Source organism: Tarenaya hassleriana, unplaced genomic scaffold, assembly GCF_000463585.1.
Source record: "Tarenaya hassleriana unplaced genomic scaffold, ASM46358v1 Cleome9, whole genome shotgun sequence".
In the NCBI taxonomy this organism is placed as follows: Eukaryota; Viridiplantae; Streptophyta; class Magnoliopsida; order Brassicales; family Cleomaceae; genus Tarenaya; species Tarenaya hassleriana.
The window spans coordinates 2140268-2159867 of NW_010971389.1; the positions used below are offsets into that span (position 1 = coordinate 2140268).

At 36.0% G+C, this 19600-nt stretch overlaps 2 protein-coding genes across 2 annotated transcripts; one reads left to right on the forward strand and one right to left on the reverse strand.

Moving 5' to 3' along the window:
* Nucleotides 1-11343: 11343 nt before the first annotated feature.
* Nucleotides 11344-14706, forward strand: LOC104803902 (probable LRR receptor-like serine/threonine-protein kinase At2g24230). Its single transcript, XM_010527993.1, has one exon. The coding sequence runs from the start codon at nucleotides 11993-11995 to the stop codon at nucleotides 14543-14545; it is 2553 nt and encodes an 850-aa protein (XP_010526295.1). The 5' UTR covers nucleotides 11344-11992; the 3' UTR covers nucleotides 14546-14706.
* A 95-nt stretch (nucleotides 14707-14801) lies between these two features.
* LOC104803903 (probable purine permease 5) lies at nucleotides 14802-18603 on the reverse strand. The gene is made up of 3 exons (XM_010527994.1): nucleotides 18505-18603; nucleotides 17019-17863; nucleotides 14802-15085 (listed from the first exon to the last, which is right to left on the reverse strand). Exons 1-3 carry the CDS (start codon nucleotides 18521-18523, stop codon nucleotides 14843-14845), a joined length of 1107 nt encoding a protein of 368 aa, XP_010526296.1. The 5' UTR covers nucleotides 18524-18603; the 3' UTR covers nucleotides 14802-14842.
* Nucleotides 18604-19600: the final 997 nt, after the last annotated feature.

Genomic DNA, 19600 nt, shown 5'->3' on the forward strand with positions numbered 1-19600 from the left:
ATTATTTGTAATGGACGCGAACATTACGACCTTTAAAACTTTTTTACAGATCAATATAAAATCTTTCGTGTTTTTGTTTTCATTCGTACATTTTACAGAAAATATTTCTCAGGAATTCATCCATTTTTAAAATTATTCTATATATATAACACGTTTTAATTTTAGGATTCTCTTTAGATGAAGTGTTTCAATAAATTCTTTTAAATTATAATCGTAATCTCCTGCTTATATAATCTTTAGATGTGTATCTCTTATCTAAAAATTTATAAGAGCTTTTTCTTGTTTATACTTCTTAACGATGACTCTCTAATCTCATCCTCATGGATAGGGGTGGACACGGATCGGATATCCGGACTTTTTTAGATATTTGTATCCGTATCCGATCCGTATAAATATCAAATTTTGTTATTCGTATCCGATCCGTAGTTTTCGAATATCCGCAATTTCAGATATCCGAAAAAACTTCGGATATTTACAAATATCCGTATCCGACAAAAAAATAAAAAAATAATTTATTTATTCATTTGATTTTTACTTAATGGATATTAGGGGTGGACTCTATCTCGCAATGTCCGGATACCCGAGACATGAGTTCGGGTATACCCGCGATACCCGAACCCGAACTCAGCGTAAAATTTAAAAAAAAAACTGAGCAGATAAATCTGCAAAATTAATACATCAATGACATAAAATTCAACATCAAAATCTATCCAAAATGCATCATAAGTTCAACAGCATCATAATTCTTAAACCCACAAAAAAAAAAAAATTCAATGATGAGATTTGAATCAGATATAAGGATGGATAACACCACGTCACCACCAATGGAACCAAAATCTCACCAAGTTTGGGGAAAAAACTCTAAATCATGTAATTCCGAAGCATCTAAGAAAGTCCCAAAGATATCACATTTCTGTAACATCTCACCCGTCAATGTATGTAGACGCATAAACTTCTTAATTCCCAGAATAATCCTAAAATCTAAAAACCCAAAGTAAACGAACATGCAGAAAACGATGGGAACATGAGCAATTAGAAATTCGGACAGGAACCAGAGTAGAAAGTTCACTGTATATGGGGAAGAGATGATCGGTAATGGTTCAAACGCGACAAAATAGTCCTCATATTAGATCCAAAACACGAGAAATCTACCAGAGAAACACGGGCTAGCAGCGGGGCAAACTTTTCGACCAGAGAAACATGTCACACCAAAAGGTCAATCCGCCGGAGACGGAGAGACAGAGAGCCGAACGACGGAGGAGAAGCCGAATAACGGAGACGAAGAACCAATGGCCAATCCGCCGGAGACAGAGAGAGAGTCGGCTAATATCTGTGGTAGAGAGAGAATGGGGAGGAAGATGCAGACTTACGGAGTTGGAACTCGAAGGGCAAAAACCCTAACATATTTCTTGTTTTTTACACAATTAACCCTTATACATAAACTAATTATAGTCATATATTATTAATATTACTAAAAGGTACGGATCGGATCGGATATGTCGGATAATTTTATTTTGATATCCGTATCCGATCCGTATCCGACAAATATTTTGAAATCAATATCCGTATCCGATCCGTGCACTCCAGATATCCGAATTTTCGGTTCGGATACGGATCGAATAATGGATCGGATCGGTTTTTTCAGATATTATGTCCACCCCTACTCATGGGTAACCTTTAATTATTAATATATTTTTTTATATGAGAATTAAAAAAAAAAACTTTCTCATATGGTGACGTTGAACTTTCCTTGTACATTGAACGAAGCCACCACATCTAAAATGTTGCACATTCTTCTCATTTCATATTATTATTATTATTATTATTATTATTATTATTATTAATTGAAACTTATAATTTATTGATTATGTTGTACAGTAGGTCGTCAACTTTGGCGATTGATCGCAATTAATAATTGAAACCAATGACAATAAAAGTACAACTTATTTCGAATTTACACGGCTACATTTATTTTGATACGGAAAAAATATAATTATTACCCAACATTTGTTCGGTGTGGCAAAGCCTAGGCCTTAACATAAATACAAACAAGATACCATATTATAAATTATAATAAAAAATATGAAGACATTTATTTTCATTTTAAATCAACATAAAAAATTCTTACATTTTTACATTTTGTAACGATGCATTTACAATGAAATAATTTTCGTTGCATAATCGTTGTAAAGACTTATTTGCAAGAAAAATTGAGTAATTGAAAAAAAAAAATCATTGCTACTGCTTTTTTTTGCAGTGATAATTGGTTACGGGAAGGGAATTAATTATATGTCATAATGACGAGATTTAATTTTTTAACTGAAATTTAAAAAATTGGAATTTTGACATCATTAATGTTCGAGAAACTTTTTTTTGTCTAGGTGGGGTTCGAATCCGGGTTGTAGAACAACACTTTGTGTTTCTACACCACCGGACCACCACTTCTGGACATATTCGAGAAACTTGAATCGCGAAATTACATGTACCCAAAAGAAAAACACGCACAAACAGATTCCTATTTGCGATTGTATTTCATATTTGTATAGTTTTCTGTTTAAGCAAAATCCGATTAATAATTATGCACCAACAGACTATATATCTGAAGTTTAGTATTTTTTATGGTTGGATTCCGTTCTAACAAACTTTTAATATTTCTAAATTCGAATTCGATTTTTTTAAAAGTATATTCGAATTCAAATCCAAAAAATTTGAATCTATAAATTTCAGATACCACAAAATATATTCGGTTAACTCTGAATTTTAAAAAAAAAATTAACTAATAATTTTATAAACACTTTAATGGCATTTTTTTATTTATGTTTATTTTATAAATAGATTTTTTAATTTTTTTCTTGTTTTATATAACACAGATGTTTTGTCAGTCCTGTATGTATAGATCTTGTACAATTATTTTGACATGTATTATAAATGTAAATATAAATATAAATAAACAAATATAGAGAGACATCATCATTTATTATATTTATAACCGGTTCCCAAGCATCAAGAGCCATTATTCAATAAATAAATAGTTTATGGAGTAGATTCTTGCGTTACAATGAGATCGGAATCTTTTGTATTATTATTATTATTATTATTATTATTATTATTATTATTATTATTATTATTATTATTATTATTATTATTATTATTATTATTAATGCCAATGCAAAGCAAACACGTGTGACAAAGAATGAGCCTTCCACGGCCAAAATAAATTACTAATAATCTTCATACAGGCATTAACCAAGGAATCTCAAATATCAACTCCATCATTTCATCAATTTAAATAAAACCCCTATTATACTTTTTATTTTTATAAAACAAAAATAAACTCAACGCATCATAATATTGTCTGCATTTTTTATTAGAAAAAAATAAACAGATAGATATATTGTATAATTTGTAGGTTCTTTTCTTATACCTTTACGATGTTTATCCAACCCCCTGTTTCTTATTTTCTATTTAAATTTTAATAAACTTATAACTATTTTACTCGATATTGTTTCATTTTGTCTCGTACTCTTTTAGGACTTAGAATTTCTTGAAAAATACGTTTATTTCTAAAATCTTTTGCCATTTTATCCATTTTTTAAAACTGTTTAATATTCGTTTGGAATTTCATTGACATTCGATTAATTAATGTTAGAAATCAATAATATATTTAATTGGAATCGATTTTGTATGAACAAGTCGAAATAAAAACGCTAAAAGTGATAATTCCCACCAATCACAATCGAAGCGACTAGATGGAGCTTATGGATAAAATATTATTTCGACCCTTTACAACTCACGAGGACACCCATATGGGGAAAAAGGGTTTTTTAAAGTGGAAAAGATAACTACAAGATTTTTTTGTTTTTATTTTTGGTAAAGTGATAATTACTTTTAAATTTTGCTTTTTAAATCATTATATCGTAATTAGGCACGGCAGGCAAGATAGCGCATGGAGAAGAAGTGATGCAAATCGGAAACACACATGCATGCATATGGGAAACTATGCAAACGGGTTGATACACGTATGACTTAAACTTGCCTTCCATCATATATTTACCTTTTATTTATTTATCGATTTACGATGGATGTAATTCTAATTTATTTCATGTTTTACATAACATTCTTCATTTATTAAAAAAAACATAGTAATTTTTTATTGGTCAAATGAGATATTTATAAAGAGAGATTCGAAGTTGATTTATAATGTTAAACAATATCCATATATACAGAATATATTACCTAAATATTTGAATTTTTACTATTTTATTTATTATATATTACATATTACAAAAAAAATTATAAAAAAAATTATGTTTATAAGGATTTAGTTACAATTAAATAAACTTTAAAAAATCACTATTTTTTTATAATGCGACATTTCTTCGTGCATTCGATCTAACTATAACTCGCAAGTATCAGAGGAGAGACCAGATGAATTAACACCTAATTAAAGACGCCTCTCCTATCCATTCATGTGATCGAACATATGGTGAGACCACACTTTCTGTACTCTAGTTTGTTTAGTCATCTCACTCTTTTTTGTTAAAATATTCTTTTTTTTTATGATCCAGAAGTTTACGGAGCCTTCGACCCAACTACAACTTGTACAGAAGTGTGCCATGTGAATGTTGTTTTCCAAATGAAGACTCAAATCTGGAATGAGAAGAAGCTCCCTTCTTTACCGGTTGAGTAACACAATCTTAGAATATTATTCATTCCTCTGTCTCCTTCAAACCTCTGGGCACATATCATTCGAACTCGCTACCACTGTGATTTTGACATAATCTATGGATGTCTGAACATTTGAAGTATCCAAAACTTCAAATGCCCGTTAAGGACATCGATGATGGGTATAGAACTGGATAAAAACCCTAAAACCCGAACCATTTGTACTCAGAATCGGGTATTCCGAAATCCTCGTACGAAACCTAATAGCAATACTTTTTTAAACCAAAAAAAAAGAATGTCGATAATGCTTTCATGTTGTTTGTATTTTTATACGTGAGAGAGATATTTGAACTTCTAACCAAAGTCCCACTAAACTAGGTCTACTTGTATTGAAAACCATGCTTGAGAGATACTATGGAGGAGACGCAATAAGATATCAGGGAAAATTTCCGGAATCCCAACAAATATTGCTTATAATGATAAATCCTTAAAACAAAAGTTAAACTAATTAGCATTTTCGTAATTTATTCGGGTACCCCGTTTTTTTTTTTTTTTTACACATAAAATTGAACTCGAACTCATCTTTCATACGTACCTCGTCTCAAAATTTTGATTTTATGTTCGATAGTATTTAATTAATACCCTATTTTCGGATACCCGTAGAATCGTAAATCGTATACCAAAGGTATATACGTGAAAATCATACAGGTTTCGGATAAAAGGAATCCCACGACGATGAGATTTCCAGATTCGTCATTAGTGCTTAAGCACATGTCGTGGACGAGGAACACACGTCTTGCTCATATTCAATTTTATGTGCAAATGGTTATCTTTTTTTCCGTAATTCCATTTGATTCTTGAATGACATACCAAATCAGTCTTGCAATAAATTTGTACAAAGGGGACAAAAAAAATGGGAAGTTGATTGATTACGAACATCTGGTAAATGCCCGGTTTTGGACAAAGGGGCCTTCATCACATGATATGCCAAGAGATAATAATATTATCAATAATTATAATGAAGGTCCATTTTCTTGGTTTTTGATTGGTTTGTGCATTACGATAAGACATATTCCACACATATCGATCACCTAACATTCGTGAGACTAATGACCAACGAACATTAACATGTTTCTTGTTCTAACCGAATTTTTTATACGAAATTTGGTTAGTGATTGATGGGGATTTCGTGAAATTGAGATCATGGTAAGGTAAGATAAAGAGAAAAAAAACATGTTTATTTATCCGATTTGAATCTTATTTAAAGAATTACTGAAACTAAATATGTAAACTACCAAAAGACCGAACAAAAATATTTTTTTTTTATAAATAATTTTAAATGAATATAGAAAAAAAAATTTGGAGCTGAATTCAAATCCGACATAATTATATCGAAAATGATATGTGAACGTGTTAGCGAGTCCACTAATTTATAAAAGCCCATAAATTGTATTTTCCTTGTTGAGCCTTTAGGCCCACGATGTAGACTCATTAAATAAGACTCTGATCGGCCCAGAGACTCCTCGCGACGTTTTTTTTTAAAAAAAAATACAAAAACAAAACCCGCCATTTATTTCTGGTTTAAGAACATACTTCACGTGTTTCAACACAATTTTCCATGAAATAACATCTCTATGCTCCGTACATTAATTTTCAACCATTGATAATATATACATATATATATATATATAGCTTAGATACAGAAAAATACGATACCGTTTTCGAACCGAATCGTTTAAAATTTTTGAACCGTGATTTTTTGAAAAGCGAACCGAATCAAAAAATTCGAAAAAACGAAAATTTATTAAAAAAATCTAATTTTTTTTTTAACAAAAACCGAATCGAACCGAAAGGAATTTCGCAACCTTAGGATCGTTATAGTTACACTTAAACCGAATCAAATATAAAATAATAACCGATTGGTATATTTTTTTGTAAAACCGAACCGTACCCGAACCAATCGAAATCGTACACCCTATGAAAAAGTAAGTGATATGCATATATATATATATATATGTACGTATATGGGTAATGAGGAATATACAACTGCGTGCGCTAGAAATGATTTTGCCTGAGATGGCAAATATGGGATGATTCGAATCATAGTTTAAATAAAATTAAGTGTATATATATATAATATGAATTTAAAATATTTTTTAGAGTCTTTGTCAAGCGAAGCATCATTGCCATTGCCTCCTCCCACTGCTCCACCACTCATAGTTTTCCTTCCTCCACACTTCATCTTAATTACCATCATATATATCTTGAAAATATGATTCAATTACTTTTTGTGATGAAAAGTAAATTATATAATTTTTTTTTTCTAATATGGGGAACGAGATTGAGATGGAATCTAGTTTCGAATTCTCCATTATATTTTATGTAGAGGATTTACCCTCTCGAGACCTTACCAATCACTCCGAACCCTCGTGTGAGCAAGATCGGAAAGAAAGATAGACGACACAGAGTTTACGAGTTCAGTACCGAGCTCTAACGTTCGGTACCTACATCTCGGGAAGAGGGAACCGCTATTTGTTAGGTACAACACAGAAACACGCCGGAGAATCGACCGGAGTCGACTACAACGCAACCGGAGAACCGAAGTTCGCCTAGAGAGAGAGAAGAGAAGAGAAACCCTAGAGAGAAGACCAAAAACGCAAAAGTGTTCTGAAACCGAAAACCCTAGGACTCATAACGCGTCCCTTATAATTTTCCCAAAATACCCCTCAGAATCTCTGCTTCATTCCGAGGCTTTAGAAGCTTCCAAACGGATCAGCGGGTTTGGACGAAGAACGCTTCCTACATTTTACACTTTCTACACCGTAAAAAAATTATTTTCATAGTTGAAATTTTGGATTAATTATACATTCAATGGGATTTTCTTTTTATTTGTTATATTATTTTTTTTGTTCTGCCAGTGTAATTACGATGTACCACACCACACATACACACACGCATATGTGTGTGTGTGTGTGTGTGAGATTCACGGGAGATATCTTCTTCTATTGAGTGTGTTAATGAAAAAGAAATCAAATAATATTCTTCTACCATAAGTGAAAATTATTTGAAATAATATGAATTAAAATCTAAGGAGACGACGTTAGATAAAATGATGGTACGTGAAAAAGAACATAACTAATGATATAATATCATAACGACCAATCGTTTTGGGAGATATTGATTTTTGAGACATCACCGAATTTGAAATCGAAGTTTTATACTCACCGATCTCTTTATCTTTTCGTTTAGATTTTTAAATTTTAGAAAATTTATATAAATTAATTTTATCTGTATATTTATTTAATTTAGATTAAGATTTTATTTAAAAAATATTTATTTTTTAAAAATATTTTTTATTTTTTATATTTATTTAAAAATATAATGATAAGTTTTAAAAGCGATATAATTACTGTCGGCTAAATGCAAATCATTGGACACAGAATTTTCCATTTTTATTTTATTTTGACTGCTTTTGATTTTCTTGTACGATCTCATGGCATGCTTCCACTCATTTGTTTCATTTTATAATTCATATAACAATTTGCAAGAGGGATTCTACATGTGATGTGACTTACACGTTAACCCTTCTCCATATATAATCACTTCGTTTTGACATCGTAGTTACATGTATAATAAATAATTAAGCGGGTTACTTTTTTCAATTATATTATATACTAACATTAAATTAAATGATATTTGATTGTATTTGAATTCAGTGCGATTTAAAAACGGATTTTATATAATTTTTGTATCAAACTAAGGAAACTAAAATCGAATTTCATTTTTAAAATAAAACAAATTCGACGAGAATTAAAAAAATATATAATATAAAAATTGAATGTATATTTTTAATGTGTACAAAATTTCACAATCCAATAATTTTTTTTTAAAATATGTGATTTAATTCGCAATTTAATTTAAATTTATATCAACAACTGTCATGCTAACTTTACAAGAATCTAATTCGAAGTAATATTTGGTGACGACCACAAATAATTACATATGTTTAGACACTAATCTAACTATTAATCATTAATACTAAATCTAATTAGCATAGTTGTAAATTTTGGGTGATCTAAAGATCAAACATACTAATGATGGTGATGTTTATAAATCTATTTGCCAGATGAATAAAATCAATGTAGACATCGGGAGCTATTTGTAAGAGCTACGGACTTTATTTTATTACATCATAATTTTCGCAACCATAATTTTTGTCCTTTCTCTATACCCATATTTTTTTATATTAACATTAATAAAAATGAATGATTTTTAATAAATTAAATGTATACTCAAGTCAGCTGAATTATAATAAAAAAATTTAAATCACAAGCAAAATTATAATTTTGACCAAAAACAATATTGGCATACCTCTCGAGAGTGGATAGACTTGTATATATGTATGTATATTATATTATATTATATTCTAATTTTGTTTTCACAGCAAAATGTCAAAAATGACGACAAATTATGCCTAGGGGGAAAATGGCCAACCGAGACAGGATTTGTGGCAACCAACCAACCGATGTTGAATACATCCCCCTCACAAAATCAATTTTTAGATGAGTAAATTATATTTCTTATACTTTAATTATTTGATAATTGGTACTAAATGTAATTACGGAGACTATGGAAAAATGGAACTACCAAAACTAAATATGATATGGTTTTAGATTATAAATGACATAATCATATATATATATATATTGTTTTATAAGCAATTGATTATTCCTATATAGTCTTGAATTTCTATAATGTTGCACTTGAACATTTTGTTGTTTCATAAAATGAAATACAGTGACAATTGAATTTTCTTTTTATTTGTTTCATTTTCTTGATTTATGATTCGATATTGACCAATTCTCTCTCTCTCTCTCTCTCTCTCTCTCTCTCTCTATATATATATATATATATATATATATATATATATATATATATATATATATATATATATATATATGATTATATCTTGAATATTGTCAACAATCTTGATATGGGCATGTACTATTTCAAGGCACTAAAATGTTTGTTTATGTGAGGCCCCAATCGATTATTCCGATGCTTAACAAAATTTTATATCATCAGTCAGATAGATTCACGTGATATGATTATGGTACGTCCACCCATGCATTATCATCAATCACGTGCCAAAGATTTATCATATTTTCCAAATTAATACTATATTAAATGCGACGTTTTATTTAATTATGGAAACATTCCCATTATACGAAACCATAAACAGAAGAAAACAAACATTCCCATTAAACACAAGAGCAGAAGTTGAGAGGATGTTCTCGATGTATGCGACGAAAAAATGTATGTAAAATGGTTATACCAATTCGAATGCATTAATTATAAGTCCGGACGAGACTATTCCATTTTTTAATGTATTAAAAAGTAAAAGGTTCTATTAAAAATAATTAAAGACAAACAATTAAATTATTTAAATTAAACAAACACGTTATAATTTAACATGTTATAATCAAAATACAATCATAAAATTCATGGTTTTTATCAAGTATCAAGTTACACCGGCAGATTTGAGAGTATCATCTTAATTTCGAATAATAGTTTCATATTTTTTAATACTTATAGTTTAGTAAAATATCACACGTATATTAATAATAACTCAAAACAAAAAATATATATAAAAAAATCATATGTGAATACCTTTATTTAAAAGCTGAGTGCAAATTAAAATTTGTATATAGAAAAGACGAATAGTATATTTTTTAAATTCAAAAATCAATACTCAATAATAATTCGAAAACATGATAGTTTTATAGTATATCGCAAACATATATATTAAATAATATAATCGATAAACATTATTTTGAAAATTGCGAAATATTTAAATTTAGATGATTCGGTTTACTTTTAATTTTTTCTATATTAAAATATGATACAATACATTTAATTAAAATCACACCATATAATACAAATATTAAGGTTAAAATCAACAATATGACGAGTTGGCCCTCACCATCCATAACCATAACCCTGATCTTCTGCATGAGTCAAAAGAACTACAGAGACCAATCTTAAGTCGTACGGTCTGCTCGAGGACTGACTCGTCATGAAGAGAAGAGAACCCATTTATATTTTGTAAAATTAAAATTTACCAAAAAATTAGGGACTCTCTTTGGCCAAAGAAATTACAATTTCCCAACTATAATAGATAAGGCTTTATAAAATATATTTTTTTTTTCAAAGAAATGTTAAACCTCAAGAGTAGCATAGGAATACAATCGAACCCATTAGTTTGAAAAAGATACCTTGCAAATATTGTTTTATATATATTTTTTAAAAAATCATAATTATAAGATATAAGTTAAATGAATCAAAGATACGGAAGTTCATGTCACAGAAAACAAAACAATATTCGGAGATGAGGTTTTTCTTTACTCGTATGACATGAAAAAATTCACAAGACATATATATGTATATATTATGTGGAGAGGATAACTTTTAGCGCTATTTGCACAATAAAAAAGAGATTTTTGAGAGAAATCAAAAGAAAAGGGAGCTCTTTTTAATCCAAAAAAGATTGCTTTTTATTTTTATATAAAAAAAATATCACTTGGAAACTTTTGTCATTGTTTTCCCACTGTGAATCGTGTTAAAGTTGGAAACTTTATGTTTATAAATAAAAGGGAACAGTAACATCAACCCAGAAATTTAGGGGTTAGAAAAAGTTAGCAATGGATTTTCCCACTGAGGAATGGAGAGAGGGGTCATTGAATTTCTCCAACAAGAAAAGCAGTTCATATAAATAAACCTGGTGGTGTCTGTGAATCCAAGCGATTGAATTCTCTCATTTATGAAAAGCTTCAATTCCTGACTGCTCCTAACTGTCTCTACGTTTACTCTCTTTGGCCCCTCTCTCTCTCTCTCTCTCTCTGGAAGAAGAGATTAATATATTAATCTTCTGAAAGTTGTCCGCAGGGACAAAAGTGCTCCATATCTTGTTTTGTCCATTGTTTTGTTTGGGTTTTTGTTGTTCTTAGAGCCCCAGAGAGAGAAAAAGAAAAGAAAATGCGTTCTCAGATTCTTTCTTGGAACTCCTCCACAGTCAAGCCTTTTGCTGTCCTCTTACCTGCTCTTGTTCTCTGATTCTCTCCCCCTTACTGTGTTGTGTCTTGTCTTCCTCCGCTAGTTTTTCTGGGTTTTGCATGGTGACCCCAAAGTAAGTTCTTCGCAGAGATTTTGTCATCTATCCGCTTTTTCTTCTTCTGGGTTTTTGGTGGTAGTGGTGGTGGTGGAGGTAACATTCTTCTATTAGGGTTTCAGTTTTTTTTTTTTGGGGATAATTTCTTGAACTTCTTCAATGGGTCTTGGTTTATGGGTTTATGTGTTGGTTCTGACAATGTTCTTGAAGCATTTTGCTTGCCAAGAACCCAACACTGATGGATTCTTCATCTCTGGGTTTTTCAAGCAAATGGGCTTAAGCTCTGTTGAAACATACAACTTCTCAGCACCTTTCTGTTCATGGCAAGGGCTATTCTGCGACTCCCAGAACGAGCATGTTATCGGGTTGGTCGCTTCTGGATTAGGCTTATCTGGTTCGATCCCTGAAACCACCATTGGTAAACTCAGCAAGCTTCAGTTTTTGGATCTCAGCAACAACAAAATCACTGCTTTATCATCTGACTTTTGGAGCTTGAGCTCCCTCAAGAATCTTAACCTCTCTTTCAACCAGATTTCTGGGTCTTTCCCCAACAATGTTGGTAACTTCGGCTTGCTCGAGTCCCTTGACGCCTGCCACAACAATTTTTCTGGTGAAATCCCTGAAGCAATTGGTTCTCTTGCTGGCTTGAGAGTCCTCAGGCTCGATCGCAATGGGTTTGAAAGGAACATTCCACGAGGAATTCTCAGCTGCCAATCTTTGGTATCCATTGATCTTTCCTCCAATCGGCTTGATGGGCCTCTGCCTGATGGTTTTGGTTCTGCATTCCCGAAGCTCAAAGCTTTGAACCTTGCAGGAAACCAGATTCATGGCAGGGACACAGATTTTGCTGGTATGAATTCCATTAGTTTTCTCAACATCTCAGGGAACCGGTTTCAAGGTTCAGCGGCTGGTGTGTTTAAGGAGAATCTGGAGGTGGCCGATCTCAGCAAAAACCAGTTTCAAGGCCATGTTTCTCAGGTAGACTTCAACTGGTCTAAATTGGTCTATCTTGACTTGTCTGAGAATGAGCTTAGTGGAGACATTTTCAAGAACTTGACATTGCCCAAGAATCTTAAGCACCTAAATCTTGCTTGCAATAGATTTAACAGAGGTGGGTTTCCGAGTATCGAAATGCTTTCTGGTTTAGAACATCTGAACTTGTCCAAGACAAATCGTTTTGGACACATATCCAGAGAGATCTCGGAGTTGAGTGATTTGAGGACACTGGATGTTTCTGAGAATCATCTTTCCGGGCAAATACCTTTGTTAAGTATCAAGAACCTCCAGGTTATCGATGTCTCGAGGAACAATTTCACTGGGGAGATACCGATGCCTATCCTCGAGAAGCTTCCATGGATGGAGAGATTCAATTTCTCCTTCAACAACTTAACCTTTTGTACCTCAAAGTTCTCACCTGAAACCCTAAGGAGTTCATTCTTTGGCTCTACTAGCAGCTGCCCTATTGCTGCAAACCCGGCTCTTTTCAAGAGAAGAGGAGCAGGTACCAAAGGACTGAAGCTAGCTCTGGCAGTGACGTTATCCGCAATGTGCTTACTTGTCGGGGCTCTGCTCATTGTAGCTTTTGGTTGTAAAAGGAAACCCAAGTCGTGGGCCGTGAAAGAAGTCTCATTTAAAGAGGAGCAGAGCATTTCGGGTCCATTCTCATTCCAGACAGATTCAACGACATGGGTGGCTGATCTCAAGCAAGCAACAGCTGTACCGGTTGTCATTTTTGAGAAGCCATTGCTAAACATCACGTTTTCGGATCTCTTGTCTGCAACTTCGAACTTTGACAGAGGCACCCTTTTGGAAGACGGTAAATTCGGGCCTGTTTACAGAGGTTTCCTTCCAGGAGGGATCCATGTAGCTGTAAAGGTTTTGGTCCATGGTTCGACACTGACTGATCAAGAAGCTGCAAAAGAGCTCGAATTTCTCGGGAGGATTAAACACCCAAATCTTGTTCCATTGAGTGGATACTGCATAGCCAGTGATCAAAGGATTGCCATTTATGAGTACATGGAGAACGGTAACTTGCAGAACCTGCTTCATGACCTGCCACTCGGTGTTCAGACAACAGACGACTGGAGCACAGACACATGGGAAGAAGAAGAAGATTACAACGGAATCCAGAATATAGGCTCTGAACGCCCTTTTGCAACCTGGCAATTCAGACACAGGATAGCACTTGGAACTGCCCGGGCACTGGCCTTCCTTCACCATGGTTGTTCACCACCTATAACTCATCGGGACGTCAAAGCCAGCAGTATTTATCTTGATCAGAACTGGGAACCGAGATTATCGGATTTCGGGCTGGCCAAAGTCTTTGGAAACGGTTTGGATGATGAAATAGCCCGCGGTTCACCTGGGTGTCTGCCACCAGAATTTTCTCAGCCTGATTACGATTCTCCAACCCCAAAATCCGATGTCTATTGCTTCGGGATAGTTCTGTTTGAGCTAATAACCGGGAAAAAACCAGTTGATGATGATTATCCCGAGGAGAAAGATGCAAACTTGGTGAGCTGGGTGAGAGGCTTGGTTAGAAAGAACCAAGGATCAAGAGCTATTGATCTGAAAATCCGTGAGACGGGTTCACAAGATCAGATGGAAGAGGCCCTCAAGATCGGATACCTCTGCACGGCTGATCTCCCTTCGAAGCGTCCAAGTATGCAGCAGATAGTTGGCCTCCTCAAGGATATCGAACCAAAAACCTGATGAATGTAATGTTAGATTAATATTCTGCATCTCTTTTTCCCATTAAAAAGTTTCTCTTCACTTTTTTGTTTGTCTTCTCTTTCATTGTTGCTTCAAGTTCTTCCTCTGTTACTGTCTGAATCAAAGTATGCTGTATATATATGAAGCCTGTTTCTCCTTTCTCTGCTCATCTATCTGCTCATGGTAACGTAAAAATCATGCAGAAAGAATTGATTTACAAGATGTATAAAGTTTACAAGTTGCTAAGTTTACCGTAGAGTTTACTCAATCTGCAATTGAAAGAATAAGAATCTGGAATTAGGACTGAGAGGAAGCTTGATTACTTGCATATGAGCTCCCATAGATGTATGAGCTGAATCCCCAGAACGTGAGGAGCAAAGACAAGATCTTGAAGCCGCTCATTGAGTCATGCATCAATATGACAGCGGCTATGCTCGTGAGTGGCACTCTCACGGCATTGAGGACGCCTGCCATGACCGTGGAAGCCAGAAAGAGTATTGCAGTTGCTCCAAGGACACCAAGCTGAAACGTGACCGCTTGATAAGTGTCCCACATTGGAAAATGAGAGGGATTTGGGCCAATATATAAGTAAGGGTCAAACCTCCACTCTTAAGCTAGCTTTTGTGGTGGAGTTAGGGCCTAAACCTTATTAATTGGTATCAGAGCTCCGATCAGGTCAACCATGCCGCCGAAAAATTCGAAGCTCGAGCAGCTTGAGGAAGCGGTGACCAAACAGATGGGCCAGTTTGATTCTCGGATGACCCAAATGCATGGGGCCATTTCGGGACTCCAAAAAGATTTTGGCCGGATGATGGAACAGTTCTGTCTCATGATGGACGGCCGTCGGGAACCAGGGAAATCATCCTCTGGGGACGTGGTTACAGGGGGGCAGTCGTCCCTGGGCCAGGAATCTTCCCATCGGGAGGGGAAGGCTCCGTTGATGGACCAGGAGACAACACCTGTTCGGGCTATGGAAGCGCAGGAAACCAACTGTGCTGCGTTTATTGCCGACCCCGAACTGCGCAAGATCGAGATGCCGATATTTGAAGGAACCAACGTAGCTGGGTGGGTTACTCGCGCCGAGCGCTACTTTCGTTTCGGGAATATTCAGGACCAGGAACGTCTCAACTTGGCGGCGTTAAGCATTGATGGGGAGGTTCTCCACTGGTACGACTGGCAGTGCAGCAACCGACCTTTCCGTGACTGGGCTGATTTTAAATCCCGTCTTCTTCGGCGATTTGACGAACGTATTGTAGGATCTGTTGGCAATCGTCTTTTTTCCCTACATCAGACTACTACGGTCTTGGACTATTTACGAAGTTTCGAAGAGCTGCTATCACAACTTTCGGAGGTTCCGGAGTTTTTACTCGAGTGTGCTTTTCGCAGCGGCTTAAAAACGGAGATTCGTAATATGCTGGAGGTTCTCAATCCACAAGGCATGGAGGATACTATCGCGCTGGCTTTCCGTCTGGAGAGGAACGCGGTTGCAGAGTTCAAATCTGGGGATACTCGTTCTGCCCGTTTTCCGGCGTCGACATCGGCGGGGCATTTTCGGACGGTATCGCTGCAAACGGGGAACGGGGGAGGACTGGGCCGTGGGGGGCATCGCCGTCAGGAACCAGGTCCAGTTGTCGGGCCCAGACAAGGAGCTCCACCTGAGTTGGGCCAGGGAGCCCAAAGGCCCAATTTCCGGAGACTTCCAGATGCGGAAATCGAGGAACGTCGCCGTCGAGGTATGTGTTTTCGCTGCGACGAACGTTACCATCAGGGTCATCGCTGCAGGAACAGGGAGTTACAGGTGGTAATGGTGACGGACGAAGGGGAAGAGGTCCTCGCCGAAGATGACAACCCAGAGCCGGTGGAAGACGAGCTCAACCCAAACCCTGAAGTCGCGACTCTATCTCTCCAGTCCGCGGTGGGTATCACGTCCCCAAAGACTCTGAAAGTTGCGGGGGAGATTCAGACCCGTCCTGTCATTGTGCTGGTTGACAGTGGCGCAACCCACAACTTCATTTCATGGGAAATCGTCCGGGCTTTGCAGATCGAGCCAACGCCGACTACGGGATACGGAGTTACTCTGGGTACAGGAGTGGCAGTCCGCAGCGGCGGGGTTTGTCGTGCGATTTGTCTGCAGCTTCCGGAGATGACAGTAGTGGCCGATTTCTTGCCGTTGGAGTTGGGAAGCACTGATGTCATTCTGGGTATTCAATGGCTGAGGACTCTGGGAAAGATTCAGCTGGATTTCGCCAGATTGGAGATGAAATTCGAACATGACGGACGCCAGGTGGTACTTCGCGGTAACCCTCAGCTCCACTCTACCTTGGTAACTTTTAAGTCTCTCTGGAAATCGGCTGATAAGTGTCCCACATTGGAAAATGAGAGGGATTTGGGCCAATATATAAGTAAGGGTCAAACCTCCACTCTTAAGCTAGCTTTTGTGGTGGAGTTAGGGCCTAAACCTTATTACCGCTCCCCAGACGAGGACCTGTTTATACAGAGACTCCCCACCTCTGAAACTTCTGGCTTCATGGCTTATCCCTTGGAAATCCTTGTTCAGGACCATCCCAATTGTGGTGAAGGCGAAGGCGAAGAGGGAAACCATCACTTGTTGCTCCAATGCGACGTGAAAGAACCGTCTCCCGAGAAGTTTCACGAACACAAGCTCTGAGAGGGCGAAAATGAGCCCATGAAGTGCAGATCCCATTATGTCCCAGAAGAAACCTGCCATATATTGGTGGGTACTTACATTACTGTACCGATCAGAGCTTGAATCCAACGCGATTATAGCCATAGCAGCAGTGATTATGATGATCGAGTTTACGATTGCAGGGTTTATCCTGTTCTTGACAATGAAATACCCGAACAGCGCAGAAAACGCCAAGGAGGAAGATGCCAGTAGAGAAGAAGTTGAAGCAGGGAGGTAGGCATAGGCATAAGCAAACATAAGGTTGTCTGCTGCACTCAAGAAACCTAGTACGATGTAAGAAACGAGGAGCTTCATAGTAAGCGGAGTCGGCGTTTTCTTGCGAATGACATAGACGGGTAGTAAAATCAGAAGAGAGATCGGCCACCCGGCCACCGCTATCCATGAAATGATCCATTTGCTTTTACCACCATTGGAGAAGTAAACTCGAGACAGAAGGCTAGAAGCCGGGAAGGCTATGAGCATCGAAAGGCTGCTGAGGACAAGGAGAATCCAACGAGATATCGGCTTCGATTTGTAAGTCTCCCGAGCCCCTTTCCTCGCGTTGCGTATCCAATCTGACAATGAAAACGTAACAGGTCGGTGTTGCAATGTTTCATCCATTGTTATGTCTCCTGAATATAAGACGCAGATGATCACAGAACGATTAATATATTTGCTGTAAACCATGAAGAGCATCGCTAAAGGCAACAGAGATGAGCAAAGGAAACTGAAGAATTCTCATAAATCTGCAAACTGGAATTGGCATAAATAGACAAATTATCTAATCTTCTTGAACTGATATGATTCTGGGTTTCTCGAATAAGATGAGGAAAACACTCAAAACTGCAACACCATGGGAAAAAGGTGCGACCTTTGACACCGTTCTTATGGAAGAAGGGCTTCAAAACTTCATCAAGACATGAACTTTAAACTATCAAGAGCAGCGTCCAAGGATGTTGAATTCTGAATCAAAAACTACAGTACCCACAATTTCTTTTTTGAAATTCCTTTCCGGCAAATGCAAAGTAAACAACATTTTCTCAGAAAGCAAACAGGAAAATTCTCATCTCTCAATCCTTTTGTCCCATTTCCAAACACACAGACATGATGATTGTTCGACAAGTAAACCGCGAGATGGCTCAAGAACATCACACGAAATTCTACGAACCAGAATTCCAAAGCAACCCATAAACAAAAGTCGCTGAATTTGCGAAAGATTGAAACAAAAACGAAAAAAAAAAAGAAGTGAAATTGAGAAGATTTGATGGTGTACCTGAATGCTCCCGGGTCATTTGTACGAGGGATATGAGAAGAAAATAAAATTAAAAAAAACCCTAAACTGATATCAAGAGTTATCAGTCCTCGACAGTGATGTACGGATGAGCCATGATTTTCTCAGGGTGATTAAAAAAGACCCAACCATGAGCAAAATCTCTTTAAAGAAATGAAAAAAAAAGTAAACTGTAGAAATTGGGAAATTAATCATGAGACAGATTTCAATACCTTGATATGCATATTTGTATCTTTGTATATACCGATTTGATATTCCATGCTAAAATTTATATTAAAAATCGTTTCATTATTTCATTGTAAATTTGAAGAATATTTTTTCTTATATTCATTCGAATAATAAATACAAATAAAATACCGCATAAGCATCAAAGCAATATGGCAATAGTCACGTCTACTGCGTGGAACCGTCTAATAATCGTCATTAAAAGGTGTCCAACGTGAAGTAACGAACGGCGATTCGACGGAAGCCGGGAGGGTAGGCAGCCAGAATTAACGGAAAAACTAACGGCGTTTGTTTGGAGAGAAAAAAACACTGTCGAGTCAGTCTCGGTCAAAGACATTTATACTCGTATCTGTCTTCGCTTCAGAGCAGGAGCAGACTTGTTTGCTAATCCAATCCGACGTTTATGAACCATTTGGTGTCCAGAACTCGACGAAGTTGAGAATGGTCCATATCCAAGGAACAGAAAAACCGGAAGAGGACGGCTTTTTCTTTCGGGGGATGGCTTATATCGAAAGTAAGTCATTGCCCCGACGCCTTCGTTCTTCCCGAAAACTTTCCTCGGAATCGGATATGGAAGCCGTAAAAGCTCGGATAATCTCGATAAGCGTTCGGGCGTGGAAAATGTTATTTTTTTTATTTATTTTTTGTTATGATGGGAAACCCTATCCTACAACCCTTCACATCAAACACCGTATACCGCAACGCCTCTCAACCCATGGGCCGGACGAGAACGACATCAAGACAGTATCGCGGACGTTACAAAATCTGATACTAATTCTTAAAATTTTAAACCGCGGATTTAAATAACCTATTTTTTTTAATGTATTTACATGAGCAGCTTAATCCATGTGAT

Coding starts and splice junctions, on each gene's coding strand:
- LOC104803903 (XM_010527994.1), bottom strand. Junction 15,086..17,018: donor ATAAACAGGTCCTCGTCTGG/GGAGCGGTAATA, acceptor TGGGACACTTAT/CAAGCGGTCACGTTTCAGCT.
- LOC104803902 (XM_010527993.1), top strand. CDS start 11,993: ATGGGTCTTGGTTTATGGGTTTATGTGTTGGTTCTGACAATGTTCTTG.